General features: G+C 35.6%; 4 protein-coding genes across 4 annotated transcripts; 1 reads left to right on the top strand and 3 right to left on the bottom strand.

Annotated features, from left to right (window-relative positions):
• Positions 1-418: 418 nt before the first annotated feature.
• On the bottom strand, positions 419-2,652 carry LOC133519067 (uncharacterized). Its single transcript, XM_061852960.1, has 2 exons — positions 2,175-2,652; positions 419-1,870 (listed from the first exon to the last, which is right to left on the bottom strand). Exons 1-2 carry the CDS (start codon positions 2,481-2,483, stop codon positions 998-1,000), a joined length of 1,182 nt encoding a protein of 393 aa, XP_061708944.1. The 5' UTR covers positions 2,484-2,652; the 3' UTR covers positions 419-997.
• A 1,924-nt stretch (positions 2,653-4,576) lies between these two features.
• On the bottom strand, positions 4,577-6,055 carry LOC133519069 (UPF0585 protein CG18661). Its single transcript, XM_061852962.1, has 2 exons — positions 5,777-6,055; positions 4,577-5,506 (listed from the first exon to the last, which is right to left on the bottom strand). Exons 1-2 carry the CDS (start codon positions 5,830-5,832, stop codon positions 4,870-4,872), a joined length of 693 nt encoding a protein of 230 aa, XP_061708946.1. The 5' UTR covers positions 5,833-6,055; the 3' UTR covers positions 4,577-4,869.
• Positions 6,056-6,277: 222 nt separating this feature from the next.
• On the top strand, positions 6,278-8,535 carry LOC133519068 (CD2 antigen cytoplasmic tail-binding protein 2 homolog). Its single transcript, XM_061852961.1, has 3 exons — positions 6,278-6,558; positions 7,125-7,437; positions 8,005-8,535. The coding sequence occupies exons 1-3, from the start codon at positions 6,361-6,363 to the stop codon at positions 8,508-8,510; spliced, it is 1,017 nt and encodes a 338-aa protein (XP_061708945.1). The 5' UTR covers positions 6,278-6,360; the 3' UTR covers positions 8,511-8,535.
• LOC133519071 (GPI ethanolamine phosphate transferase 1) lies at positions 8,532-27,632 on the bottom strand. The gene is made up of 14 exons (XM_061852963.1): positions 27,189-27,632; positions 26,259-26,478; positions 19,196-19,311; positions 18,602-19,057; positions 18,163-18,293; positions 17,789-17,988; positions 16,960-17,449; positions 16,594-16,769; positions 15,516-15,703; positions 13,220-13,446; positions 12,763-12,953; positions 10,952-11,065; positions 10,495-10,686; positions 8,532-8,823 (listed from the first exon to the last, which is right to left on the bottom strand). Exons 1-14 carry the CDS (start codon positions 27,500-27,502, stop codon positions 8,578-8,580), a joined length of 3,261 nt encoding a protein of 1,086 aa, XP_061708947.1. The 5' UTR covers positions 27,503-27,632; the 3' UTR covers positions 8,532-8,577.
• Between the last annotated feature and the right edge of the window lie 169 nt (positions 27,633-27,801).

The raw sequence follows: 27,801 nt of genomic DNA, 5'->3' as shown, positions 1-27,801 counted from the left end.
GAGATAAAATTTACTTTGAAATACAATGAAAATATTAACTATACAAAAATCGGCCCGCAATGTAAACACCAAAAGTTACGAGATACGAGCTTTTTAAAGCGTATCTCGTAATGTCTTGTCATGTTATGTCTCGTAATGTTTGTTTGTAGTCATTGCTGCTTGGTAAATTAATTACAGGGTTATAAATTAACTGTAACTTAAAAAAACTTCTTAATGATTACACGGGTAAATTCTATGTGTGGTATCGCCCGTATTGGATTTATACACTGTTTGTTTATCCCTGGCACTTAGTTTGTCTTACTCCTTAAAAATCACAAATCAAAATATTTGATTTGTTCCCAAAGTTGTGAGCATATCTTCCTAATGCAGATCCTTTCTATCAAAATGGAGTACATTGTTGTAGAGACCATAAACACAATTACTAGAGAAATATTAGTTTATTTTATAATGCTTTATAAGGCAGTTTCTTTTTTATACCACGACGGTGGCAAATAAGCATACGGCCCGCCTGATGGTAAGCAGTCACCGTAGCCTATGAACGCCTGCAACACCAGAGGTATTACATGCGCGTGCCGACCCTTAAAAAACCTGTACACTCCTTTTTTGAATAACCCCATACTGTAGCCCCTCGGGAAAACCTCGGCAAAAAGCTCATTCGACAGCCGAAACGTTCGCGGGAGGAAATTCCTCTTAAACCGCAGAGTCCGCGACCGTTTAAGTCCTAGGGTGTGAGGATGAACACCCTGCCATCATGTCGAACAATTCTTCTTCAGTTATACCATTGTCACTGCATCCTGAAAACGCCTCATTGTAATTACCACCATAGTAGCCATGTCTTGGTTGCCGGTGCAGTGATGTTTATTTTTGAATGATAATTGATCTTTGGTCGCCAAGGATGTCAACTGACACGCGCAGCGACATCCCAATATCAACCTTTGTGCATTTTGACAAGGTTCACAATGACGCGCCTCATTATTTATTATGGCGTTCAAAAGGGTCAAGTACTTTCCAAATAATTAATATAATTGCATAAAAACTGGCGCTTTTCAACTGCACTTGTGACAATATTTGTATCAATAACAACACCATCACTACAAGCAATTGCTTCCTCTTTCAAATCTGGGCACCCCTCATGGAGTAAAATAAAGTTATGAAGCACACATGAAGCATATATCAGTGTTTTAACAGTTTCAGGCCTGTTGATGTCAATATGATTTAACTTTCTAAATCTCTCTTTAAGCAGCTCAAATGCATGACCAATATATGAGCGAGCTTTCCAGTGCACCTCATTGAACTTCATCTCTTCACTGGTTAGTAATTCTTCACTTGAAAAAGGAGTTATCAAATTTTTCCTCAACTTATACTGAGAATCACCTAGAATGTGATTTTCAAAATCAATAAAATTCTTCAGCTCTTGAGCAAGTTTACTATCTCTAAATACTCTTGCTTTCCTTGTTCTTCCAATTTCACCCACATGAATATCTATAAACATGAGTGACTCATCACAGACTGCTTGAAGAAGAATTATTTCAGGTTTTGATTTTTTATTTCTTATAGATGATACCTTTAATCTGCAAGCGTCAATGAAACCCACACAATTTGGAAAATTGAATCTATTATTAACTTTTACCCTTGTGAGATGCTGCTCTTCTATTGATGGCCAGCTGATGATATTATATCTTTGCTCAGTTAACAGTGTAGCAATCTCATGGAATATCACATTCACTGTTGATTTATGCAGGTTGAACAGGAGGCCAACCTCGCTGCAAGATGATGAGTTGATCAACAGCCAAAGAAAGACATGGACTTTTTTATCTAATGGAACAATGCTTCCAGCCTTTATTAAGTCTTTCAAAAAGTTGATGAGAGCCTGAAATTTGAAAAACTCTTTATAATAATAGCATCAGAAGTCTTTAGCACTTTTAAGCCACTTTGATTAAACTCGCAAGTATACAATAAATACATAATAGTTACATGGTTTTCTAAAAAAGTATTGAGTACATGACTTTATTTTACATTACTTGATGCCCATATGTAGCAACACAAATAATGTTAGCAGCAATTCTGATCAATAATCCAAGCTCTATAGATATTTTATGTAGACAGTTATCATAGGCATGCTTAGTTACAAATCTTTCATTTCAAGGTAGGTTTGCATAAAAAATGTGTCTTACATCCACTGTGCTTTTTTTCATTTTGAAAAATTCCACATAGTCATCATTAGTAAAATGTATAATATTTTCTTCATAAAAGTTCTTCGATGTGCGTGAGACCGAAAGTCCATATTTAACTTTTTTCTGGTTCGTGTCGTTGGGGAGCAATCCTTGATCATATTCATTTTGAAATATCTCATTAATAGTTGAAATGTTTTCAACGTTTTCATTAACTACTTTCGCAGCAGCAACCACTAGCCTGTTTATAGATGTAACACTGTCGCTGTCCAAAAACATTTCGGTGATGAACTTCTTGCTAATTGAATCCATCGTGCTTACTACTTACTTCTAAATATGATTAAAACATATTTGGAAAATTTAGATGGAAATCAAATTAATACATAAATTACGAAACATACACAATAACATAAAGCCTATTACTATTGTAGTTAATGTTTTTTTTTTGCCTTGCTTTCGGTTGGTCACAGCCAACTTAGCCATGTCAGTCTACTGTCAATGTCAAGCATCAGTCATAAGATAAAATCGTTCGAATATTATCCTGAAATTCGTTTCCACAACTTTATTCAAAAAATAGGGAAACTATAATATATAGCTCTGGCACAGTAGCCTTAAGGCCAGTCCAGACGGGATGATGTAAAAGCATTGCACAATACAAATAAATAATATAGAAATGATAATACTTTTTAACATTTCTATATTATTTTCATTACTTAATATTATTTTCCGAACTTACAAATTATACGTTTTGCTTTCGTAAGAAAGGACAAATTAGAAATTGCCGCGTTTTTATAGGTTTCATCTTTCATTAGCCATACTAAATCGCTTCGTGTGTGGCTACCATAACAGACGGACGTACCGGATCGCTACCTTGGTCCGGTTCGAAGCCTGTTCGATTGTGAGTAAGGTGGTCCGCCGTACATCCATTAAGGACGCAGATATAAGTGAAAGCGAGAAAGAGATATTTTGACCGCACCAAGGTCGCGGTCCGGTACGCCCGTTTGTTTTCACATAATAAATACTTACTTCATGCAAACAACAAAGGATAACATTTAAATATAAAAATAACATAAGCCGTTGGTAACTCAGGTCAAATAAGTTAGTCCGTAGAAAAGGCACGAAATTCAAATTTTCTACATTTTTTAAATTAGCTGCTTTTTTCTACTAACGGGAATGCCTTGACAGACTATAATCCATATTAGATAAAAATAAAGATAGTTCATTTTCAACTAGGCATATTACAATGCGCTTATGATTCTTATGAACGTCAAACCCTTACCCTACACCTTTGACCCGAGAAGATTTAATTCCCTCCTAAATTGTAGGAGGGTATCCCAATATGGGGCCGGCAAGAAACTCTTAATTATCTTTATTGTATTCCCAATAGATTATTAATCAATAATCATCTAAAAAATCGGAAGAACTGTAAAGATTTCAAAAGTAAACATAGGTCTATCTACCTAGTTCATATAATGTCGAGCGAACATGCGCACCAACGAACATGTGTACAAATGCGTTAGCCGGGCCCGAGCGCGCCGCCTCGGCCGAGGCACGTCTACACTGGCCGGTTTGTGCGTGAGGAAATTGCCTCGCGCGTATGCTGGCTCTGTGTGAACCGGGCTATTTGCGCACCAACGAAGTGTCCCACTTCGTACTGCTATGTACATACAGCTGCTAACAGTAAATACAGCACTTGCATGAGAAACATCATTTAAATAAAGAACTTATTAAAATCATTTTTAAGACATTATTTTCTGAGTTATTTGAACTTAACAGATTAAACATTAAAGGTACTAATTCTTGGCGTAATAAAAATAATTGTACCTTAGCGTTTTATCTTAAAAATGAGATCGATAACTTGAAAAATGATAACGCCTGCGAAATTGTAATAGCAAGCAAAATATAAAATGAGTAAAACTTGGAAACCACAAAAAAATGGCTTATATTATAATTGAATATGAAGGTACAAAAATTTGGCTTTTATAGAATTTATCAATAACCACGGGAACATAGCGTAATAAAGTACACACGCCATTCTGACTGTCAGGGTGGCGGGTGTACTGTTTTTTGATGATAACTTAGTGTACCGTGAGGTACAATTTTTTTTAACGGAGGTACTAAATAGTACAAATTAGGTACAAAAATATGGTATGTTTTTCATTTATTTTTATTTAGGTACACCCGCCATTCTGACTCTCACCCGTAAGGCCCTTAAATATATGTCAATGGAAGTAAGTAATATGTAAGAGAACAGTTTTTGTATGTGTTATATATCATTTAAGTAAGTGACGTGGTTATTCATGATGCCACCGTAGCATAATTAGAAGCACAATATTGCATGGAAATTAAATAGAACCTTAAGTTAAAGGGAAGTTGATGGAAATGGAATAAACTGTATTACATAGTAGCCTCGACTTTTTATTGCTTAACAGATAACATTATCATATTGTAGGATACATTGTTAATCCAAAAATTGCGTAAAAGACTAGAATCACTGAAACTGGCAGTAATCTTTAATTATTCCAAATAACAGAGCATTATTCCTCCAATAGCTGGTACATTGATTTTCTCTACACTAAGCTTTCAGTTATAAGTATAATTAGGTTTAAATCTAATTATAAATGCAATACTATAGCAATTTATAATTTTCCCCTGAAATGCAAAAGTCTAAGTCAAAGTAATTAAGTAAGTATTGTGGTTAATTTTTCTTCCATATCAGAGTTTTATTATTAGCTGGCATTTCTATTGTGTCTATAAGAGATAAATTGTTTTCTTCACCTAATTTAATCAGTTCAGATATATCACGGAGACCCCAAGACGGATCCCTAGCCCTAAGCCCCGCATCAAACTGGATATTACTCTCTGGTGTTATTACACCATCCTTGCTGTAAGGACCATAAGTTATCATTAGAGCATCTGACTTTAAAAAAGTACCTGCATTCTTAAATAATCCTAAAGTACAATCATAGGGGCTGATATGAATCATATTAGCACAATATATATAATCGATGCTGTTATCCTCAAAATGGCTTGATAAACTGTCACAAATGTTTATGTGAACTGGCTGGAGAATGTTTTTAGTTGGACAATTATTGGCATAATATGAAATACTTCCAAGTAAACTCTTGTCATACTCAGAAGGCTGGAATTTGACTCCAGAGAAATTTGGAGCAAAGTGTGCTAAATGCTGACCAGAACCCGAAGCAATCTCTAGGAATAAAGGGCTGTCATCTTCAATGCTGTCCACATCACATATGACAAACCTCTTCAAAACTTGGAGAATGGGTTCTTGATTTCTTGAAGCAGCTGGATAAATCAGTTTTTCTCCATCTATTCTGTAAATATAAAACAAATGGAATATTAAGATTTTTCAAAACACAAGAAGCATATAGAAAAAAAAATGTAAGTAGAGTGAGATTAAGCTAAGTTGGCAGCGATTTTGATAGCTCAGGCTGTGCAAGGGTTATTTTAAACGTCAAACTTCTAAACACTTTCAGTCTGGGTCTGGGCTTTCAACGTCGCAACACACATTAGCTTAGTCTAACTTTAACATATTCATTTAAATACACAACCTTTTATTCATTAGGCTTTCACTTATTACTTACTTTTCGTTTCCGTGGAACTCGCTCGCAAACTCTCGGCCCTTTTTAACAGATCCCATTATTTTCTTTAATAATTGACGTTTGCTGTCCTGTTTAATTTAGTTCGTGTAAGTTAATATGATTTTAAAGAAATTCATACACTGATTTTATACTATTTATATCAGCAACTCAATAATTGAAAACAAATAACATTGATAACGAGACAATCAACAATGAAATTTAGTATTTTATTGAGAAAGTGATTAGTTTCTTTTTTCATCACCGGGGTCTTGACCAGTCCGAGTCTGGGGTTTTGACAATTAAACATTGACACTATTCTTCGGTGTTGTCATGTTATTCAGAATCGCATCAATGAAATCGCCTATTCAGAGGTACCCTAAGTTTATCTATGTCTAGTGATTTCCGAACGTGTTCTAAACGTCAACCTTTTTCGTGTATCTGTCATGCCCCAACGCTGAGCCAAAGTGAAGTCGAGTCGAGTGAAGCTTGCTTGCTTCATACTACGATTACTACGATTTCGAAACGAATGACGAGTAATAAAACATTGCCTTAGTTTTACAACAAACAACAACCAGATTCTTAGGATCATGGCAAAAAGGGCGGCGTCTATTGCTTTCGATTTAGAAGATGAACCTGACGAAAAACGTGTAACCAAGAAAGAAGGAAAGAAGCATTCATTGGATTCGGATGAGGAGGATAGCGGTGCTGAAGAAGAGAGGAACAATGTTCTTAATGCTGATGACATCGAAGGGGAGGAAGAAGGCGTAGCAGCGATTGAAGGTGAAGTAAGTGGGCGCTGATGTCAATATTTTGTTTTTTAAGTTTTCAATCAAGCATAGCTGTACTTATAAGATTCTGTGATAGAGGTAGTGACCAAAAGGTCTTATGAATTGAAGCAGTAAATGTGACCTTCTAAAGTAATCACCATTTTTAGCATCTGCATGTGACCCTACTGCTACACTGCCACACTTAGAATAGATTTCCTTATGAATAAATAATAGAATTGACAAGCAAATTTAAAAAAATATTTTACATTGGTCTCCCAAAAAATATGTAATAGAGTTAGACCAAGCTAAGTTGGCAGTGATTTTGATAGCCCAGACTGTGCAAGTGCTATTTAAACATCAGAATTTCATAGAAGTTTGACATTAAATTTCAATATTTTTTCGTTATAGCATGTCCATGTAATATTTTTTTGCATAGTTTAATTCTTTACATATGTAATAATTTAATGAAAATATGCTTTCCAAAATAAAGCAAAATACTAAAATTCAACATTATTCATTTTACATGTCAGTCATTGGTATGCTTAATATTATGACACTCAATAGGATTACCATATAATTTACAGATCACTATAACACCATTCAATATGAAAGAGGAGCTGGAAGAAGGTCATTTTGACAACCAAGGCCAATATCACTGGAAGAAAGAGAAAGAAATCAGAGATGGTTGGCTTGACAACATAGATTGGGTGAAGGTAAAAGGCAGGCCCGAGGACAAGTACAAGGTGCATAGAGATGATGAAAATAAAGGTCTTGGTGATGAGTCTAGCAGTGAAGATGAAGAGGTGGCTGAAAAGTTTGACCTGCATGAGAATTATAAGGAAATACTGGAACATATGAAGCCAAGGGAGTCTATTGCAAAAGCTTTACAGAGACTAGGTAAACATAGCTGATTATTGAAAACAGTAAACTTGCAATTTCATGGAAGTGTGTGGCACAAAGCGCTTATGCATTCCCCTTAAATTATGAAACTGGAATTCTATACATGGCACTACTATTCATGATTCTGTTCATCAGAATGATGACTATGTTACATAATGTGTGTAGTTGGAGAAGTTTAGAAATGAGTTTCTGAGCCAAATATATCTACAATTTTGGTCTTTCCAAATGTCTGTTTGAACTTTGATATCTTTTCCTAAAAGTTCAATCCCTAAAGGTTAAATTAATTTTTAACAAGCAGAAACGTCTGTGAACGATGCTATTAAGCTTAGAATAAATTTAAAAGTAGAACAATTACTGCCCTGGGTGAGACTTGAACTCACAGCCTCTGGATTGATACTCCAGCGCCCAGAACTATCCTTCAGCACCCACAGCAATCCAGAGGCTGTGAGTTCAAGACTCACCCCCCCAGGCAGTAATTTTCCACTTTCAAATTTATGCTATGTTCATGAAAGGTTAATTAATTAATATTGCTAGCATATCTACATATTTTTTTGATTGTTTTAGGTGCTGGTTCAAAAATGTCAAGTGTGGAAAGATGGAAAAGGAAGAAAGCTGGAATTGTTGATGAGGGGAGCAAAATTGTCACCAGAGTAACAGAGCTTGCCAATCAGATACTTACCAAAACAGGCAACATGGACATTTACCAAGAAACTTACGAGAAGATTAGTGTCATTATATCCAAGAATGAAAGTAAAAAGGGTGATGCAGATTTAGACATGTATGCTGATGATTTTGATCAGAAAGAAAAGGAAAGTCTCAATAAAGAGAGTGGCAGTGAGAATACAAAAACTGAAAATGCAGAGGAAGATGATGATGCACCCAAACTAGTTAAATGGGAGTTCAAATGGAAACAAGATGATGATGCGGAGCTGTCAGGACCACATTCCACAGAACAAATGCAGAAATGGGCATCAGAAGGATATTTCAAAACTGGTGTGTGGGTGAGGAAGCATGGAGAAGACAGTCAATTCTACAGTTCAAACAGAATGGATTTTGAATTGTACTTGTGATGTCAATAAATCAGTAATAAGTATAGTACAGTAGTTCAATTTATTTTTCTAACATACTTCTTATGTTTTAAACATACTTTTTTCTACTTTTAAATAACTTATTTACAACATTGACCACATTAAAATCAGTCATGACTTTTGCCATTTGATTAATTAAAACTATAAATAAAGTAATAACTTGAACGATAACAAATTGTGATATTGATGTGCCGATTTCCAACCAACTTCCAGTGTTTCTAACATAGTACAGCAACTGAATACCCATTATGTTTGAGTATATGAGTACTATGATATGCAAGTACCCTGTAGGAGCCTGGAAAGAAAAGGTTTTTATACAGTAATTTCTTTTGCCTAATACACATTTATACACTTGCCAATACCGAATTGTAGCCTAAATTGAAAACTAAAACTTGACATTGACGCTACGCCCATTAGCAGGTGCTATCCCCTACTATTCACGTACGCTCCCTTAGGTGGTGGTCCCTGCGATGTTTGGGCGGGTGCGTATAATACCTACGTCCCGCTCGCTCATCGGAGCGACGTGCGAATCGCAGTCAGTGTGATAACCGCCATAGGCACAACCCATACGAGCTGAAATTAAGGACCAGTATCTCTACAGTTACAGAATAGTTTTTTTGGTATTTGGTGATGCACCTTATCCGTTGGAATATCTGCTATCTAGTGGCTTAAATCGAACACTTAAACTTAACATCCACACTACCATTTAACAAGGGCTCCTGTGCTGCCCCATATAGTTTAGGTACAAACGCTCCCTTATTAAGAGGGAAGAATATCTTTACGATCCTAGCGAAATAACGGTACTTTTTCTACGAAAACGTTTTCCACTAAATCTTGACAAATCACTTTGATTTTGATGTCGATCGCTTCAGTATAATTACATAATATATTCTAGGTTTACAGGTTTCGCTTTTTTAACATATTTTTGTTTTGCAAATTTTGAAAAAAAAAGCGGCCAAGTGCGAGTCGGACTCGCACATGAAGGGTTCCGTACCATTTATGACGTATTAAAAAAAACTACTAAATAGATCTCGTTCTTACCAATTTTCGGTGGAAGTTTGCATGGTAATGTACATCATATATTTTTTTAGTTTTATCATTCTGTTATTTTAGAAGTTACAGGGGGGGGGGGGGGGTTACATATTACCACTTTTGAAGTGTCTCTCGCGCAAACTATTCAGTTTAGAAAAAAATTATATTAGAAATCTCAATATCATTTTTGAAGACCTATCCATAGATACCCCACACATATGGGTTTGATGAAAAAAAAATTCTAAGTATGGGGAACCCCAAAATTTATTGCTTTTTTTTTTCTATTTTTGTGTGAAAATCTTAATGCTGTTCATAGAATACATCTACTTACCAAGTTTGAACAGTATAGTTCTAATTGTTTCGGAAAAAAGTGGCTGTGACATAAACGGACAGACAGACGGACATGACGAATCCATAAGGGTTCCGTTTTCTGCCATTTGGCTACGGAACCCTAAAAAGGAAAACCTATAAACCTAGTTTTTCATTGTGTCAATAACATTCATGGAGAATGGAAAATATTTAGAAGTAGAAAAACGTTTTATCATTTTGTATGGACGATCATGTGGTATACTTCCCTCTTAATATAAGAGCATTAAAAATAAAAGTAGGCCGAAGGAGGTCAACATACCGTGATTAGGTAGGTACTTTGAAAAAAAAACTCGTAACTCGTTCTGTCAATAAATATGCGTGGTATGTATAATGTATGCAGAGTTATTGCGTTTCAACTTTGAGTGGCAGTCTACCCAGAGGCGGCGTTAGGCGTGGGCGACGTGGGCCACCGCCTACGGCCTCGTGTCTCAAATAATAAGTATATCATGGACACAACGTAAAAATGTTCGTTATTTCTTGCGACACCAGAGGGCCTCGCTAAATGTACCTTGCCCATATAAAATTTTGGTCTTGCCACGCCACTGTGTCTACCTACCATACATACCTCTGTCAAATACTGTACGCCTCTAAAACAGCATGCGACACTCAAGAAAGGCGTCAACGTCTTCAGTAGAATCAATCCAGTAATTATGAATGGCTGGAAGGACGTTATGAAACACGTAACCCACCGAACTTCGAATGAGTTGAGTGACGCTATATTTCCGGTTCCGAAAAACGCTAAAACTACATAAGCTAGCTGTAAAGACTGTTAAGGAAATGAAATAAACAGGAGGAAATAAATATTTCATCATATACATATTCGTCTAAAGATTGCTGAATAGTCCTCTTACAAGGATGGCCTGCGACCAACCTCTTCATTCGTTCGTCTATTTGCCCTCTAACTCTCATGCAAATTCAAGTGATAGAGAGTTGCGAACTATAGACGTAGACGGAACGAACTAAAGAAGCCTGGCCGAGTGATATATGTGATTTAAATTTAGAGTTATTGTTATAAAGGATACGAAAAAGAACGCCCTTCTGAAATCATCACTACTTATACTTCTTTCAATAGATGTGAGACTTCGTTTCGATTTGTCTTCTTCAAGAGATGATTTATCAAATGTGCAGTCAATTATCTGTAACAAGTAATTTATTACATATGCAATCCATTTTTTATATATATTTAAACATAAAACAATACAATCTACATGTTACCTACAGGTTGTGAGAGGATGTCTCGTTCAGTATGGATCAAACGAAGACTAAGGATTGCGGACCTTAGGCTATACCGATTTGATGGTGTAGAATGTATATGTTTAAACAGTTTTAATTTAACCACTTAAAAATACTGATTTAAACTTCACGATTTTTAGACATTTTTAATTAGGTACGAAAAAATTACCTCAGAATCCGATGCTTCGAGGACGGCACTGTCCCCGTGGTCTCAGAGAAAGACTACGGGGACAGTGCCGTCCTCGAATCGTCGGAAGTAGTTTTAAAACTGAATTATAAGCGATCAGGTCTTAAAGAATAGTACGGGACTGAACTGCCGGGAGAGGGAGAGGAGAGGACAATTAGCAAGGCGGTCGAAGTCAATTCAGCGGCCAAAAGCTATTATAGGTAAAAACTTAAGTAAGTCACCTGTTGTATGTAGTTGTGACGTGTTCGAATAGACAATACATGTTTAAAAGACACACACAAACAAAACAGATGTCTATTCGAACACGTCACAACTACATACAACAGCGGTGGCATCATGGTTCGATTTTTATCACTTGTCACTATGCCCGTCACTTTCGCGCTTACATACTTGTTAGAACGTGACAGGCATGGCGACAAATGATAAAGAGCCGACCATCTTAGCCCTACAGGTGACTTACTTAAGTTTTTTACCTATAAGAGCCGTAAGGTGTATTCGGGTAATTCCGAATACTTCAGCATGTAGGGTAATTCCGAAACTCACACATAATTCCATCAAAATTAGAGACGCCTTACTAGCTTTTGCCGCCCGAATTCGGCCTCGTTGGTAATCTGTCCCCCTTTCTTACCCCCTTAAATATCCTAAACCTTACAATCCTCAAATTAGTTAATTTATGTTATATATCCCTTTCTTACACATAAGTCAAAATAACAGATTAAGGGCCAGTTGCACCAACCACAATAAAAATTGACGGACTGATCAACGTCAATCACGCTGAAATTTCCCATACAATTTTGTGAACATTTTAACGGTGACAAGCAGTTTGGTACAACCGAACATAAGACAGGCATTTATATCTAATTGAGCTAATAGGGTTGTTTCCATCTACAAATCTTAAGGCAGAATTATTGTATCCCAATAAATTCTTTTGGATTATAAGAACATGTTAAACTACTTTTAGGGGACCTGTAATGACCATATTTTTGTAAATATTGAATTTAAAATATCTTTTGGCACACGTCACGTGACCAAACTCGAAACGTCATTGAAGATTCTGATGACGTCACAACTCTCGGATTGACACTGTTGACAGTTAAGCGATAAACAACAAATGACAAATGTCTGTTGACAGTTCGTATCTTCTACGTGTGTATGAAGTTATGTGTCAAACCGTAAACTGTGACGTCACACAATTTTCAAAGAGCGTTTTGGGCGCGAAAGCATCTGTCAAAATATATTTTGTTAATTTAACATATTTAAAGCCGTTTTTAGTATAAAAGTTGAATTTTAGGGCAACTTTTAGTTAATATAGAACGTAATACAAGCGTTTCAAAAAATTGGAAACAACCCTATTGAGGCGTGTAGCGAGCGCATTTATAAAGAACGCCATAACCCTGTTGTCGTTTTCCTTACCCTTAGTCCGAGGTGCAGAAGTCTGAATTCAATCAAAACCCAACACATGACATTGACATTTAGCGTGACTAAAAAGAGCCCTTCATGTGCCACGGAAAGCAGAAGATAGAATATAAGTATTGATGTGTTTATGGTCATTAGGCGGCATATTAATCTCTTGGAACTCGCCATTGGTAGCGCAAGCGAAACAACTGCAAAAAAAAGACTTATGCACTGAATGTAATCTAGTCTAAAATATCTGTCACTAATTAAAATGTAGGTTAAAATTGTGCACCTTGTTCTTAGTAGCGGAGTTGATTGACCAGGACCAGACTTATTAACTGACCCTTATAAATAATAAACATACTCGCGCCACCAACCACCAAAAAATACCTTTAGGTATTAATAAGTATGCTCACATCCGAACATGCACTGTAACATCTTCAAAATAGAGTCGAGTTTAGATAAAATAAATTACCAGCAGTCAGCCACGACATTATTTGATAAAAGTACGACACCGGCGTGCCATGGTCAAATCTCCTCGACTGTACATATATATTATGTAACGAGAAAATGAGCAACGCTATTTGTATCACAGCCAACACGACTTCAGTCCGATTTTCTTCACGTCTGTTGTAAAGAGGCAGTAAGACTCGCAGAATGTAAAAAACCTTTACGAGAAGCCACAGCAGTCCAGCGATGACACTGAAATTAACGGAAGGATATTTATAATTATAGATTGAATATTTATGACATTATAGTAATAACTATTCCAAATATTGGTGTACCTATAAAGCTGTTGCATGTTTTATACATATTTTTTAAATAAATAGACCTTGAATAATAATTATACTTTACGGTATATTTATGGTATATGGGTTTTAAAGTAAACACTTTCCGGCCGGATTAAAAATAGTAATATAAGATAAATGTTACTTGTATCTTATAAGTCCAAGATCCCAGAGCCGCCAGACCTTACTTATTTTCTCATGAATAAATTGTATGGGATAATATAGTGTTAGTATGCACTTTTAATGTCTGCATACTTGCTATATTGGCCCGACGGCCCTTTGTCCCGTCCTTCTTCTTCTCTTCGTCGTTCCCTCATGCCTGAGGATCGTGACCAACAACTATATCCCTCCATTTAACGCGATCAAGGGCTATATGGGCTGCCCTCTGTCTGTCTTATGGAATCCGACCATCTTGCAGAGTCTCTTCCTCTAGCGCGCTTGCCTTCAACTTGACCCAGTGTGATGTCACATTCGAGGCTGTGATGTGGCGATCGCATTATGTGCCCAAAGAATCTGAGAGCCCTCTCCTGGCAGATCGTTGAGAGTCGTTTGGTGATTTTTAGTTCTCTCAGAATGGACTCATTTGTTCTCATTGCGGTTCATGGGATTCTTAGCATCTTTCTCCAACACCACATCTCGAAAGCATCGATTTTGCTCTTGTCCAAGCTTTTGATGAGGTTTCTGCACCGTACATTAAGATGAAGAGAATACCAGTGCCCGCACTAATCGTACCCTGCTGCCAAGGCCTATATCTCGATTGTTCCACAACTTTATGAAGTTAGTCATAGCACTTTTAGCCATTTGTCCGGTACGAGGTGCTAAAGATTGGTAAAAAGAATACTTGCTTTTTTGAATTCTCATGGCTGATTTTTATGTATGTTTTAGAAAATATTGTTAAAATTTGATAATTAAAAATGCCAGACCATTTCCGCCGCCGGTACTTTTATCAGCCGCTTTAAAGCTGTCAAAAAAATATTGTAATTGACTTATATTCTCACTCTTGATTTTTATATATGATACTCAGGGAACTATTACATAATATATTGTAAGTAGCCACACCAATTGGAGGGGCTCAACTATCCCCCAGACCTACATAAAGTTTCACACATACACACATATAAATTTTTAATAAAAAAATATTACTAGGTATATTTTTACCTAACTTTAGCACCTTGTACCGGACAAATGGCCATCGGGCCAATATAGCAAGTATGGAGACATTAAAAGTACATACTAACACTATATTATCCCATACATTTTATTCATGAGAAAATAAGTAAGGTGTGGCAGCTCTGGGATCTTGCTCTATCTATAAGAGTGATGACTGATGAGACATAATTCTAAATCCGATCCTGGCCATAATTTAGTGTTGTAAATAAAAGCAATAGCAGGAGAGTGAAGCAGAGAAGCTATATTAGGTGAAGATAAAAAAAAACCTCTTAAACCCTTTGAACGCCACGCCTGTATCACATATATAATATAACGACCACAAACTCTATCGGATTTTTTGAAGGTTGTGATCGTTGTGGAAGCCTTTAGCATTCAAAGGGTTAAAACGGATATCCTCTGCGACGTACGCACGAATAAATGAGCCGCCCGCGAAAATTATTTTTTCTGCCCTCTGCCGGCCGGAAAGCGTCAATCACTGAGCGAAAAGAAGTTGCCGCTTTCCGGCTTCGTCGAGCAAAAAATAGTATACACACCTCGGCCAGTAAATAGGAAAGCCTTTCCTCGAATAACGAAATTTCTTTATCTGCTTATTTATTGCTCAAATATGCAAGAGCGAGAGGCAGAGAGAAGAAGGCCCTATTACATATTCGCCTATTACAAGTTATCTTCATTTCAGGCATTTCTTGCTTTAGGTACCGCCCTAGGTATGTAACATAATATATGTACTAGTCCGTGAGATTATCATAAAATCGCCTCATCGTGCGCCGCAGTGGGCTTCCGTTTTTAAGTTTCCAAAATTAATATTTTACTCACACTAATTCTATTAGCACATCTTTCCCAACTACAGGTACAAATGAAAAGAAACTAAGCATAGCACAGCTAGCTGGCCACACTATGAGAATCGGTGTAGTCAAGCAGTTTCGTATGTATGAGAAAAATGGCCACACGCCCATGCCCATGAGTGGGATACTCAACATCCATCGATAGGTGAATGACAAACCCTAAAAACAGAAATTTCTGTTGAATATTTAAATTTTGATACAAGCTGATGTTGTTGATAATCAAACCCTTATTTTCAAAGAAGTGCAACATTGATAACGGGATATTAATTTTTACGTGTCTCGCGTATTTCGGCGTCCCTCCCGTCAGTAACTAAATGCAGGAATGTGTAAGGAGCTAATTACTGATCTGCAATTATTCACAACGACTGTCGTTCGTTGCCCTCATCCAACGGGCCTAAAGTGGCGGCTTATAAATAAAATAAAAAAAACAGTGCCACTCTATCTGGTACGTAAAACTATTCCCTTAGCACCTCTGCATAAAAAGATATGTAGGTAATAGGTATGCAGAAGTGCTAAGCGAATAGAGTTAGACCAAGCTAAGTTGGCAGCGATTTTTATAGCACAGGCTGCGCAAGTGTTATTTAAACGTCATAATTTCATAGAAGGATGACGTTTAAAATAACACTTGCACAGTCTGGGCTATCAGAATCGCTGCCAACTTAGCTTGGTCTAACTCTAGTATTGCTGACTATACACTAGAGTAAATTGATTCTTTAGCAGTTTGCGGTTCAAGTAAATTTGGTTGTAAATACTTATGCTAAGAGCTGTCCAATGTAAAGCGAACCGTAATCTGCTAAAGAATCAATTTCCTTGACCGTGCCTTACACTTACTCATCAGTTACTAAAGGATATTAGATGGAATTTAATCATTAGCATATTTGTCCACGTAAAATTATTCCCAGTATTTAACACCCCAGCCGACGGAAAAACACATATCAACTGAAGAAAGAATATTTAATGTAAAATCAGAAATAGAATTAGAATTTATGGTTAGTAAAAACCTTTTTGGTCAATTCAGCAAACAGATAATAGGTAGTAAATTTTCTTACCATTGCCATTGAGCCTAAGCCATAGCACAACACTTCGATCCATACTCCATTAATTTTTTGGCTGCTTCTGAATAATCGATGGGCTTTCGACCATACATCCAGTGACGGTATGGCATTCCACCATAAGAAAATAGGCATTAAAAAGTGAATGTAATACTGAATTGGTAATTTTTGTGCTGAAAATATGAAATAGGATTAGTAGTGTCTCAAAGGTAACGCAATTGCACCCAAAAATTCATGAAAAACCACATGATTATAATGTACAGAGATATTTGATTCGCCTGCCGGAAATTTCTATGCAATGGGGGTCTGTTTCTTTTAGACAACGATAATTTATAGTTCAAAAAAATATGTAAGGACACTCACCAAATACAACATAAAACGATAAAAAACACATTAGTAAAAATATCACATTTGAAAATAAATGTGATCCCAAAATATTAAATCTCTTTAAATTAACAGGCTCCACTTGCGAATTAACTTTTTGCTCTAATAATACTTTAAGCAAATACAAAATCCAGCCTATAAATGACATAGTGACTAGTATTAACAATGGACGTTGATAATAATTCTGATAATATGTCAGTCCTGCAAGGCTTAATTGTGTAATTTCTTCACTGAAATGTATAAGTTTCTCGTATTCTCCACTCAATAATAATTTCTCAGTAAATTCTATAAGCTCATCATACTTCTCAGTGCTAAATGGCTTAAATGATTTGTAAAGCAATGATATGGCATTTGTTTCCACTTCTAGCTTCTTCCTATTATACTGGGAAGCTAATTGCCTGCTGTGACTGTAGACAGCTTTTGCTCTGTTTGGCAATGTCATGTTTAGCAAATCCACTGGCAATTTGCCCTGAAATCACAAACATTGTAATGTCAATAAAGGACAGTAGAGCCGACAACCAACTACAGCTCATGGTCACACTAGTCAAGCTAAAAGCTTGCAAAATTCTGTAAATTGTAATTCAAGTGGTGTGCGCCAGTGTTGGTGAGGAACTTTTCTTTATAGTTAGGTACTTTACCAGTTACAAAAATGTGTAAAACATGAAAATGATTACTAAGAAAAATAAATAAAAGGAAAACAAGGATCCATTTGTGTCAGAAGGAGAGAGTGGAGATGATGTACCTACATCACAAAAAAGAGTGTAAAGTCAAAGTTTAAATACTACTAATTTCATATGCATCAACTTACAATAGAATTGACTGGCACTGGTATTGAGAGTACAGTAGACATGAGCGGTGTCAAGTCTGCTTGTTTTATGTCAAACCTATGATTGAATGACATGCCCTTGGTGTATGGGTCTTCAGGTCCCTCTTTAGCTTGTTGCACTCCAGCACCCCACATTACAAATGGCGTTTGTGTTTCATGATCATCACCAGATCCATGAGAACCTTTAAAAAAAAAGAACTAATAATTTTTATTCCTATTAAACATCCATATGTAAAAAAATTGTTATTTTTGCTTTGCAACTTTTTTTTCTATTTTAATAACAAGACAGTTATCCAAATAACATAGGGTAGTAATGAACAAAACCAGGATCTTATAAATCTTGAAAATAGTCATACCCCAATCTGTCATGCCATGATCAGAGGTCATTAAGAAAGTAGTTTTCCCATCATCATTGTAAAACTCTCTGACAATTTTTTCCATGTCCTTGATACCCTGGTCTACATTTCTCACAGTTGTTAAAAAGTTCCTGAAAAGATGAAATTTTAAATAGACTAATCATTTTGCCTAATGTCATCCTGTTGATGCTAAATGATGTTATTAGATAGGCCTTAGAATAAAGTCCCAACACAATAAAGGCAAAGGATAGGTCCTTAAGGCAAACAGTAATACTACATGATTGATAATGTGATATTTGTAACATTCAAAGACTGTTTTTTAAGGACTGCCGAGTGTTAAAGACTTATTGACTGATTTCTTTTTTTATGAAAAAGTAATTGCCTCCACAGTTATTCTTCAATATATATATATATATATATTCATTATTATGCAACTTACTGTGTTTTAGGTTTGTGTGTATGTCCAGATGTATCTGTACCAAGTAAATGCAAAAAGTAGATTATTTTTTTACTCTTCATCTTTTCTTGTACTGCTTTATCACTCTTTGCTTTGTAGAATAAATTTCTAACATTTTCAAATACCCATGAGTCTAGAAGTGTTGTATTTTTATCTGTGCTAAATGTATTATCATAAGGGTCAAACTTATGGACAAATATATGATTGTCTACTGTTCCTTTTGTAAAGATGTCTACAATATCATAAGTGCCCCAACACCAGGTATATGCGGTTTGGTTGAACACTGAATCGAAATCAACAGGATTCTCTTTCCATCCCTTCATAATAGCAGAAGGGTCTTCATAGAAGCCTGCAATGACTGCTACATGGCCAGGCCGGGACTCCGTGGGGACTTGAGTGCTGGATATGCCCCATCTCCCATAGGTGTTAGCAACTGATCTGGAATTTTTATTATCAATGATATATATATTCAAATGCGGAGTCATTGAGAAGAGGAAAAGACCTCCAGTGAGATTAAGTAAAGATTTACCTCGAATTTCAAATGCGACATACTTATCAAACACAGAAATAACTTACCTCAAATATGGCATGGTAGTATAGTTAGCAAACGACTCTGCTCTCAAGCCATCGACCATGAAGAGCACGAGGCGGTCTGCCACTGACTCATGATGTGGCTGATAAGAAGCCACATTCTTTACAATAGGAGATTTAAAATAAATATCAAATATTGAAAACAAGAACACAAAATGTATGAAAAAACCTAACACAAACATATTTATTATGAAAATATAAGAAACATTGCCGTGAATATGATAATTTCTATTTAAATTAGTTTAGCATATAATAAAGAAGTTTCTTAATCAAGCATTATGTAATGCATTTCAGTATACTGTCCGGCTTCCACTTAGCAGATTTAATAAAATAAAATTAATTTATTTACAGTCCTACAATTGTCGCTGTCCTGTCATATTGATAATGACACTAAACACCAAAGAGCATATAATCTATCTATAATATAATCACTACGTTTTACCAAACACTACTAGTGTAGTAAATCTAGCAAGTTGTTGTATGGAGACCCATGCAATAATTTCTCAGTCCATGAAATTTTGCTTGGTTATTGTATAGTATGAGCCGAAACTAACATATAAATATCCAAAAAAAAAAAAAACCTAAGTTAGGTATTTATACGTAAAAATATAAATCTGTTTATATGTTTAACCGAGTAATTCCTCTGTCCAAAATTATTTTACCAAATAAGTTATTTGCATCAGTATGTAATACTAGAAAAAAATCTAAAAATTTTATCAAACATGAGATTTTTTTTAATGATAATTCCTTTTTTGACGCTCATTTTCATCGGAAAATTGCTCTGTCATTTTTTTCTTCTTATATGATCTTAGAATATAATTTGGCGTAGTGGGTAAGAATATCCAAAAAAAATACATACCCAAATGTATGTATTTTACAACTATTAAAAACTGAGAGTGGAAAATTTCTCAGCCTGTATTCTTTTAAATATATACTAAATATATACGTATACACTTAAATTCAAAATATCCAAAAGAAATATCATCCAGAACACCGAAATTTTTGAAGCGAAGATAAATCCATCCCGCGTTTACGCAATAATGTACCGTCTTCCTTTAGCAGTTAAGTGCAGATTAGTGTCCTTGTGCTACTTGTACGACACGACCGCGTGACCCGCAGTCCACACTTAAGAAGGGAGTTGTCGTTGTCACTGATGTGTGAGTCTTTACACTACATTTAGTTATTTTTGCGTTTTCTTTGTACCGAATAATATATACTTACGCAGTTAACATTGATTAGAATAATATCACGCTAAAGACGTTAATAACAACCGACGTCAAAAACAACTAGGTTCTAGAATATTTGCCACGTAAAAAGATTACCTACTTATTGTATGCTTATCGTTAATAAATTGCGATATCTTAAAACTTAACCATCGAGATCTTTAAAACTACTGAACCAGTTTTGATGAAACTTGTACTATAAGCTGAAAGATACTTCATCATCATTATCGTCAGCCTGTTGCAGTCCACTGCTGGACATAGGCCTCCCCCAGATGCGCCACAAAGCACGTTTTCCCGTTTTCTGCATCCAGTCCCTGCCAGCTACCTTCTTTAGACGCCCACATAGACTGACTGAGTTTAAAGGTCCCTTTTTTCAGTTTTTCTTAAATAACTCGTAAACGGTGGCCCATAGCAAAAAATGTTCTTTAACGTAAATAATATATATAAAATTGCCGAATCGAAAGATTCAGTGCACTTTTTCGCTAGGATCAACATTTAAGAAATATTAAAGCGGGAAAGTTAATTAAAATCAATTTTATGGTCCATTTTACTATATTTTCGTGAATAACCCGTAAATAGCAAAAACCTTGTTAAACGTAAATAATTTACACATTTTTTTTACAAAAAAGATTCAGTAAACTTTTTGAGAGTATTAATATTTAAAAAGATATTAAAGGGGGAAAGTCAATTAAAATCAATTCTAAGGTTTCTTTTCTTTCGTTTTTCGTAAATAATTTGTAAAGTATGATCCATAGCAAAAAATCTCTCATACATAAATATTAACCATAATTTTTACTACAAGAAAGATATATGAAACTTTTCGCTAGGATCAACATTTAAAAAGATACTAAAGCGGGAATATTAATACTAATCAATTTTAAAGTCACTTCTTAATTTTTCGTAAATAACTCTTAAACGGCAGCTCATAACAAAACAGGTTCTTATACATAAATAATTAACATAATATTTCCTACAAAAAACATACAGACCACTTTTCTCCAGGATCAATATTTAAAACAATATTAAAGGGGGAAAGTAAATCACAAACAATTTACAAGTCCCTAATTTCTTTGTTTTTCGTAAATAACTCGTAAACAGTGGCCCAATGCAAAAAGCTCTTTATACATTAATAATAGAAATGTAATTTTGTACAACAAAAGTTCCGTAATTTTTTTCGCTAGGATCAATATTTAATGAGATATTAAAATTCATTATAATCAGTTTCCAGGTCCTTTTTAGGGTTCCGTACCCAAAGGCTAAAACGGGACCCTATTAATAATACTCCGCTGTCCGTCCGTCCGTCTGTCACCAGGCTGTATCTCATGAACCGTGATATACAGTTGAAATTTTCAAAGATGATGTATTTCTATTGCCGCTATAACAACAAATACTAAAAAGTACGGAACCCTCGGTGGGCGAGTCTGACTCGCACTTGTTGGATTTTTTTTAGTCAGAGGGGCAAAGTTACTTACAATGTATCCTCAGATCTCTTTTTTAGTTTTTCGTAAATAATTTGTAAAGTATTATGACCTATAGCAAATATATATATATAAACAATTATAATAAAATTTTCTACAAAAGACATGCGGAACATTTTTCCCTAAGATCAATATTTATTAAGGTTTTAAAGCGAGAAACACAAATAATGTGCAGAATTGATTAAAATTAATATCTCAATAATATTGATCCTAAAGAAAAAGAATAGAAATCTTTTTTCTAGAAAATTTTATGTTTGAACGTGTTTTGCTACGGGGTACCGTTTACGAGTTACTTACGAAAACTAAAAAGGGTTTTTAAAATTGATTATTATTAACATTCCCGCTTTAGTATCTTTTTAAATATTCATCCTAGCGAAAAGTGTGCTACATATTTCTTATAGAAAATTTTATGTTACTTATTTATGTATGAGACATTTTTTTGCTATGGGTAATACTTTAGAAATTATTTACGAAAACTAAAGAAAAGGAACCTTAGAATTGGTTTTATTAACTTTCCCTCTTTAATATCTTTTTAAATATTGATCCTTTCACAAAGGGTACTGAATCTTTTTTGTAGAAAGTTTTATGTAGATCATTTACATTTTACAGCGTTTTTTGCTAATTGCCACCGTTTACGAAAATATAGAAAAATGGACCATAAAATTGATTTTATTTAACTTTCCCGCCTAATCTTTAAATAACAAAGTGGACTGATTTTTTCTTGTTCGAAATTTTATTTAGATGATTTGCGTGAAAGAACATTTTTTGATATGGGCCACCGTTTAAGAGTTATTTAAGATAAACTAAAAAAGGGCCATTTAGAGCTAGCAGCCGCGTCGATGCAATTGTCTCACGTGCGCTCCGAGCGATATCATTGTCGCTAGTTACGTTTAGAATTATAGTTTGGCATGCTATGACAGAAATATTTATATTTATATGTATTTCTGTTGCCGCTATAACAACAAATACTAAAAAGTACGGAACCCTCAGCGGGCGAGTCCGACTCGCACTTGTCCGGTTTTTTAGTCAAAGAGGAGCAAAGTTACTTACAATGAATCCTCAGGTCTCTTTTTTTAGTTTTTCGTAAATATTTTGTAAAGTATGACCTATAGCAAAAAATATAAATGTGTATATAAACAATTATAATATTTTTTTTACAAAAGACATGCGGAACACTTTTCCCTAAGATCAATATTTATTAAGCTTTTAAAGCGAGAAACACAAATAATGTGCAGAATTGATTAAAATTAACTTTCGCCGTTTAATATCTCAATAATATTGATCCTAAAGAAAAAGTGTAATAAATCTTTTTTCCAGAAAATTGTATGTTAAGTATTTATGTTTAACATTCTTATTACACTGGAGCACCGTTTAATAGTTATTTACGAACAACTAAAAAAAGTACCTATGAATTGATTTACCCCCTATAATATCTTCTTAAATATTGATCCTAGAGAAAAGTGATCGAATTATTTTTTGTAGGAAATATTATGTGCATTCTTTATGAATAAGAACGTGTTTTTCTACGGGCTACCGTTTACGAGTTACTTATGAAAACTAAAAAGGGTTTTTAAAATTGATTATTATTAACATTCCCGCTTTAGTATATTTTTAAATATTCATCCTAGCAAAAAGTGTGCTAGATATTTCTTATAGAAAATTTTATGTATAAGACATTTTTTTTTGCTATGGGTCATACTTTACAAATTATTTACGAAAATAAAGAAAATGAACCTTAGAATTGGTTTTATTAACTTTCCCTCTTTAATATCTTTTTAAATATTGATCCTTTCACAAAGGGTACTGAATCTTTTTTGTAGAAGTTTTGTGTAGATTATTTACATTTTACAGCGTTTTTTGTTAATTGCCACCGTTTACGAAAATATAGAAAAATGGACCAGAAAATTGATTTTAATTAATTTTCCCGCTTTAATATCTTTTTAAATATTGATCCTAGTAAAAAGTGTACTGAATTTTTCTTGTAGGAAATGTTACATAGATGATTTGCGTGATAGATCATTTTTTGATATGGGCCACCGTTCACGAGTTATTTAAAATAAACTAAAAAAGGGACATTTAAACCCTCCCTCCCCCGTACACAATAGCGCCACCCCCCTCTATCAGTACTTTCAGTATGTTATGTAAGGTACCTTTATCTACAACTATGCCAAAATTCGCTTATACACGAATTATTTCCCCGTTTTTTCCTTCGTTTGATGGCCTAATACGTACGACTCGAATTGAATAAATTGAATTTAAAAATATAAATATTTAAATTAGACACATCGCATAACCTACCTAGTTCATTTGTAAGTACGGTAGAGACTATACTTACGGTAGGTACTACACAGACAGGCAGGCATTAGGCAGGTCAAAAAAGAAACAAGTAGAAATATTTTTAACAACAGTAACCTATGCACCTAGGCGATACGCGAATGAATAGAGAAGTAGCAAGCTGCCACCGCCGGGCAGGCGCGGCGCGCGCGCTTGCGGCGGCCGGTACCGCTCCCGCACCCCGCTTGTACACCCCGCTCCCTACACACTGCTCCCGATGTTAAGTTTTTAATACGCTCGTTATTTTTTTGGATGTTTTTATAGTTGGATGGAAATAAAACTGTGATCTTAATTCAATAAATAAAATGGATAGAGAAATTTTTCACAGCGAGTAAAAAGGCAATTTCTGAAAATAGTATAGTTACATGGATTTTTTTTTAGATTTTCATTTTGTAGCTATAAAACGGCAATAAAATGGCATTCCAGTGAAAAAATTTGACGGAGTAATTTTCCGGTCCAAGACACGTCCAAAAATTATATTTTATTAATATTGGTATTTCTACTGGGATATTTTTTTGGATATTTCATATATTGTTGTAATACGTTACATGAATATGTCTGGTGAAGAAAGTTTGAACGGAGCATTTTTCCGTAAAAAGATATTAACGATTTAATACTTTAGGTATTTACTTAAATCCTATTATTATTATTCTTTGGAAATTAAGACAATACTTTTTATTTATTGATACTTTATCATACTGTAAAGTTTTTCTGGCAGAGGAATTACTGCGGGGTCCACTACCTTTATTTCCTACACTATACATGACTACACTATTGAGTTCACAAGTACGTTCTGATACTTCGCGTGATACTACTTCGAATATGTTTAGGCAGGTTAAAGCGTTTATAGACGGGCGCACCGCACCGAACCGCGACCTGCAGCGGTATCATGGTCGCATTTTTATCACCTGTCATGCCATGCGTCACTTTCGCACTTATATACTTGTTAGAACGTGACAGACATAGTGAGAAGTGATAAAGAGCCGACCATATTAGCCCTACTTGTTGCGGTAAAAATATCTCTTTTCGCTCCCACTTATAGCTGCGTCCTTAACGGATGCACGGCGGAATACCTAACACATGATCGAATGAGCGCACTAACACTTGCCGAATTAACCTCTTGTCTGTGTATGATGATAAGTGATAATGATAAGGTCATCTTTTATAGTTTGGCAAGCCATTTCCGTCAGTAGAAGGTGGCAAATTTAAAAATGTAGGTGCGAAGGGTTGTCTTCCTTCTACTGAACGTTGTTGTTTCTTCGAGAACGATTTTTTTCTGCACACCGCACAACCGAGGTTTGGACTCGCGATTTTTGACCACCACATATACATGAAAGGGTAAGTATATAAGCACTGGAACTCGACTAAGGTAGTTCAGGACGCACTTACTAAATTCAGTAATGTAATCGGAAGTTTGTTTACTGCCGGATTAAACCCTATTCATTTATTTATTTAAGAATCACAGCAACTAATTATACAATATCTACACAATTACTTAAGAAGTTTAAGAACATAAAGAAATACAGAACATGGACAGTTGCTTAGCCCAGGGGTTCCCAAAGTGTGCGCCGCGGCGCCCTGGTGCGCCGTAGGAAGTAAAGAGGGGCGCCGTGAGTTCTATCATTATCCGAAACCACAAATATCTACGTATATTGAGCGCTCGCATCGGTAAATAATATAGCGTCGTGTCACTCTTTTTCGACCGTGATTTTAAATTTACAAGGGCGCCGTTGCAAAATACTAAACTTGTAACTGGCGCTGGCATGTTGAAAAAGATTGGGAACCCCTGGCTTAGCCATTTATAAGTAACCACATCTCACATTATTACTGCCTCAGTCTTGGTTGCAGTCTTATACAGTGAAAAAATATTATAGGTGGAGTGCCTAAAGACCCTGCTCAAGAGTAGCAGAAGTCGGATATTTATTAAATAAAATAAAAAGATTTATTCGTGGATTACTTTTTTGGAGGTGGCTTAATAATGTTTACTTGTTTCGAATCGGAAGTATCCGTTACACTATATGATTCTTCCATTGGAATTCCAGCAGAAAGCAAGCACAACAGTTCTGATTCTTGAGTTTTCTTGATGTCTTTAAAAATAATAGCTGTTGAGATTTTTTCATGTGGATATTCTTCTAGAGTTAATCCCAGAGTCGCATAAAGACGTCGAACTTGTCCTGAGCTTAACCACCCGCGGCGCCCCGGATCAAAACTTTTAATCACCGCTTCCAAATGCCTGAAACCGTATTCATCATCGGGTCATCCATTAATGACATCATACGTTTAGGGGGAGGGAGGGGGCCAAGAAAAGGTCACATGCTGTGACAAGGGGGAGGGGGGGAGTCACAAACTTTGTGACGTGACTTTAACTTCATCAGCAACCCAGTTTCTTTTTATTCGCTGTGCACTTAAATAACGAGTTTTTGGAAAGATAATCATTTTTATTCTTTTAATTTTCTTTCCAATCCGTATTGTGTTATAAAATTACTAATATCTCTTTTATCCCCCCAACCAACCCAACTGGGGAAGTACCTCCACCATACAGAAAACCGCAGCCAAATAACACTAGACCCTACTCATAGTGTTGTGTTCCTGCCAGTGAGTAAGGTTGCCAGAGCTCAACGAGGGGGGGGGGGGGGGGGAAGTTGCAGGCGTACATAGGCTACGGAGACTGCTTACCATCAGGCGGACCGTATGCTTGTTTGCCACCGACGTAGTATAAAAAAAAATCAAAAATATATTAATAATACCTAATTCGATTTGCCGATTTCGTTGAAAACACAATTGCTAAAAATGTGACGTCACAAGAGGGGGGGGGGGGGATTGCCAAATGTGACCAAGTGTGACAAGGGAGGGAGGGGTAAAAAAACCTCGATATTCGTGTGATGTAATTAATGGATGAACCCAAAAAAAACCTTTAAATCAATTTAAATGCCCTGCTCTTACCTGTCTTCATATAAAACTGGGGCTGTCCCGTGTCCTGCACGAAATAGCATGCAGTGATCTAACAATTCCTTAAGGTAAGATGTAGGATCATTAGAGCCATCGGATAGTACTTTCGTAAGTAGAAAACGCATCAATTCTGGGATTCGCCGGTCCCGTAAGTAATTTTCTGCGTCGTCGACTGCATTAAGAATTCTTAGTTTACGAGGAGGTATTACTGGCGGGATAGTATCGTCACTTAATAAACATTTACAAAGAAATATAGGCTCCGGTGCATGCTTCCCTCCGTCCAAGGCTTCTTCGGCTTCCTCATCCATTGCAATTAAACAAATTCAAAATAATGAATGCAAAGCGATTCGTACTCGGTTCGTATTTAATTGACAAATAATCAACTGAAATAAACAAAACATTAGAACGTAGTGATTATATGCTCTTTGAACATAGTTTCCGACTGGCTGGTAATGGCCTCTACAAACGACATCGATAATCGCGTGCAATTTGCGGTATATTGCCGTTTTTGATCAATCGATTGAATTTGTTACTCCTACTTAGCCGGCAATAATTTAAACTTACATGTGATTTGAGGTTTCTAGCCGCCTCAAGATGACAATAAGTA

This window comes from Cydia pomonella, chromosome 6 (assembly GCF_033807575.1).
Source record: "Cydia pomonella isolate Wapato2018A chromosome 6, ilCydPomo1, whole genome shotgun sequence".
NCBI classification, from domain to species: domain Eukaryota; kingdom Metazoa; phylum Arthropoda; class Insecta; order Lepidoptera; family Tortricidae; genus Cydia; species Cydia pomonella.
Note: the sequence above shows the minus strand (reverse complement) of the source record. Positions and strands in the feature narration are given on the sequence as shown.

What these genes read in the sequence shown, in the direction of transcription:
- LOC133519067 (XM_061852960.1), bottom strand. Translation starts at nt 2,483, where the DNA reads ATGGATTCAATTAGCAAGAAGTTCATCACCGAAATGTTTTTGGACAGC. An exon ending in TGAAAAAAAGCACAGTGGAT is followed by an intron (nt 1,871 to 2,174) that starts GTAAGACACATT and finishes TTCAAATTTCAG; the next exon opens with GCTCTCATCAACTTTTTGAA.
- LOC133519069 (XM_061852962.1), bottom strand. Translation starts at nt 5,832, where the DNA reads ATGGGATCTGTTAAAAAGGGCCGAGAGTTTGCGAGCGAGTTCCACGGA. An exon ending in GAGTTCCACGGAAACGAAAA is followed by an intron (nt 5,507 to 5,776) that starts GTAAGTAATAAG and finishes TTATATTTACAG; the next exon opens with AATAGATGGAGAAAAACTGA.
- LOC133519071 (XM_061852963.1), bottom strand. Translation starts at nt 27,502, where the DNA reads ATGGATGAGGAAGCCGAAGAAGCCTTGGACGGAGGGAAGCATGCACCG. An exon ending in CCAGTTTTATATGAAGACAG is followed by an intron (nt 26,479 to 27,188) that starts GTAAGAGCAGGG and finishes ATACGGTTTCAG; the next exon opens with GCATTTGGAAGCGGTGATTA. An exon ending in TCATGGCATGACAGATTGGG is followed by an intron (nt 17,989 to 18,162) that starts GTATGACTATTT and finishes TTTTTTTTAAAG; the next exon opens with GTTCTCATGGATCTGGTGAT.
- LOC133519068 (XM_061852961.1), top strand. Translation starts at nt 6,361, where the DNA reads ATGGCAAAAAGGGCGGCGTCTATTGCTTTCGATTTAGAAGATGAACCT. An exon ending in TAGCAGCGATTGAAGGTGAA is followed by an intron (nt 6,559 to 7,124) that starts GTAAGTGGGCGC and finishes TATAATTTACAG; the next exon opens with ATCACTATAACACCATTCAA. An exon ending in AAAAGCTTTACAGAGACTAG is followed by an intron (nt 7,438 to 8,004) that starts GTAAACATAGCT and finishes TGATTGTTTTAG; the next exon opens with GTGCTGGTTCAAAAATGTCA.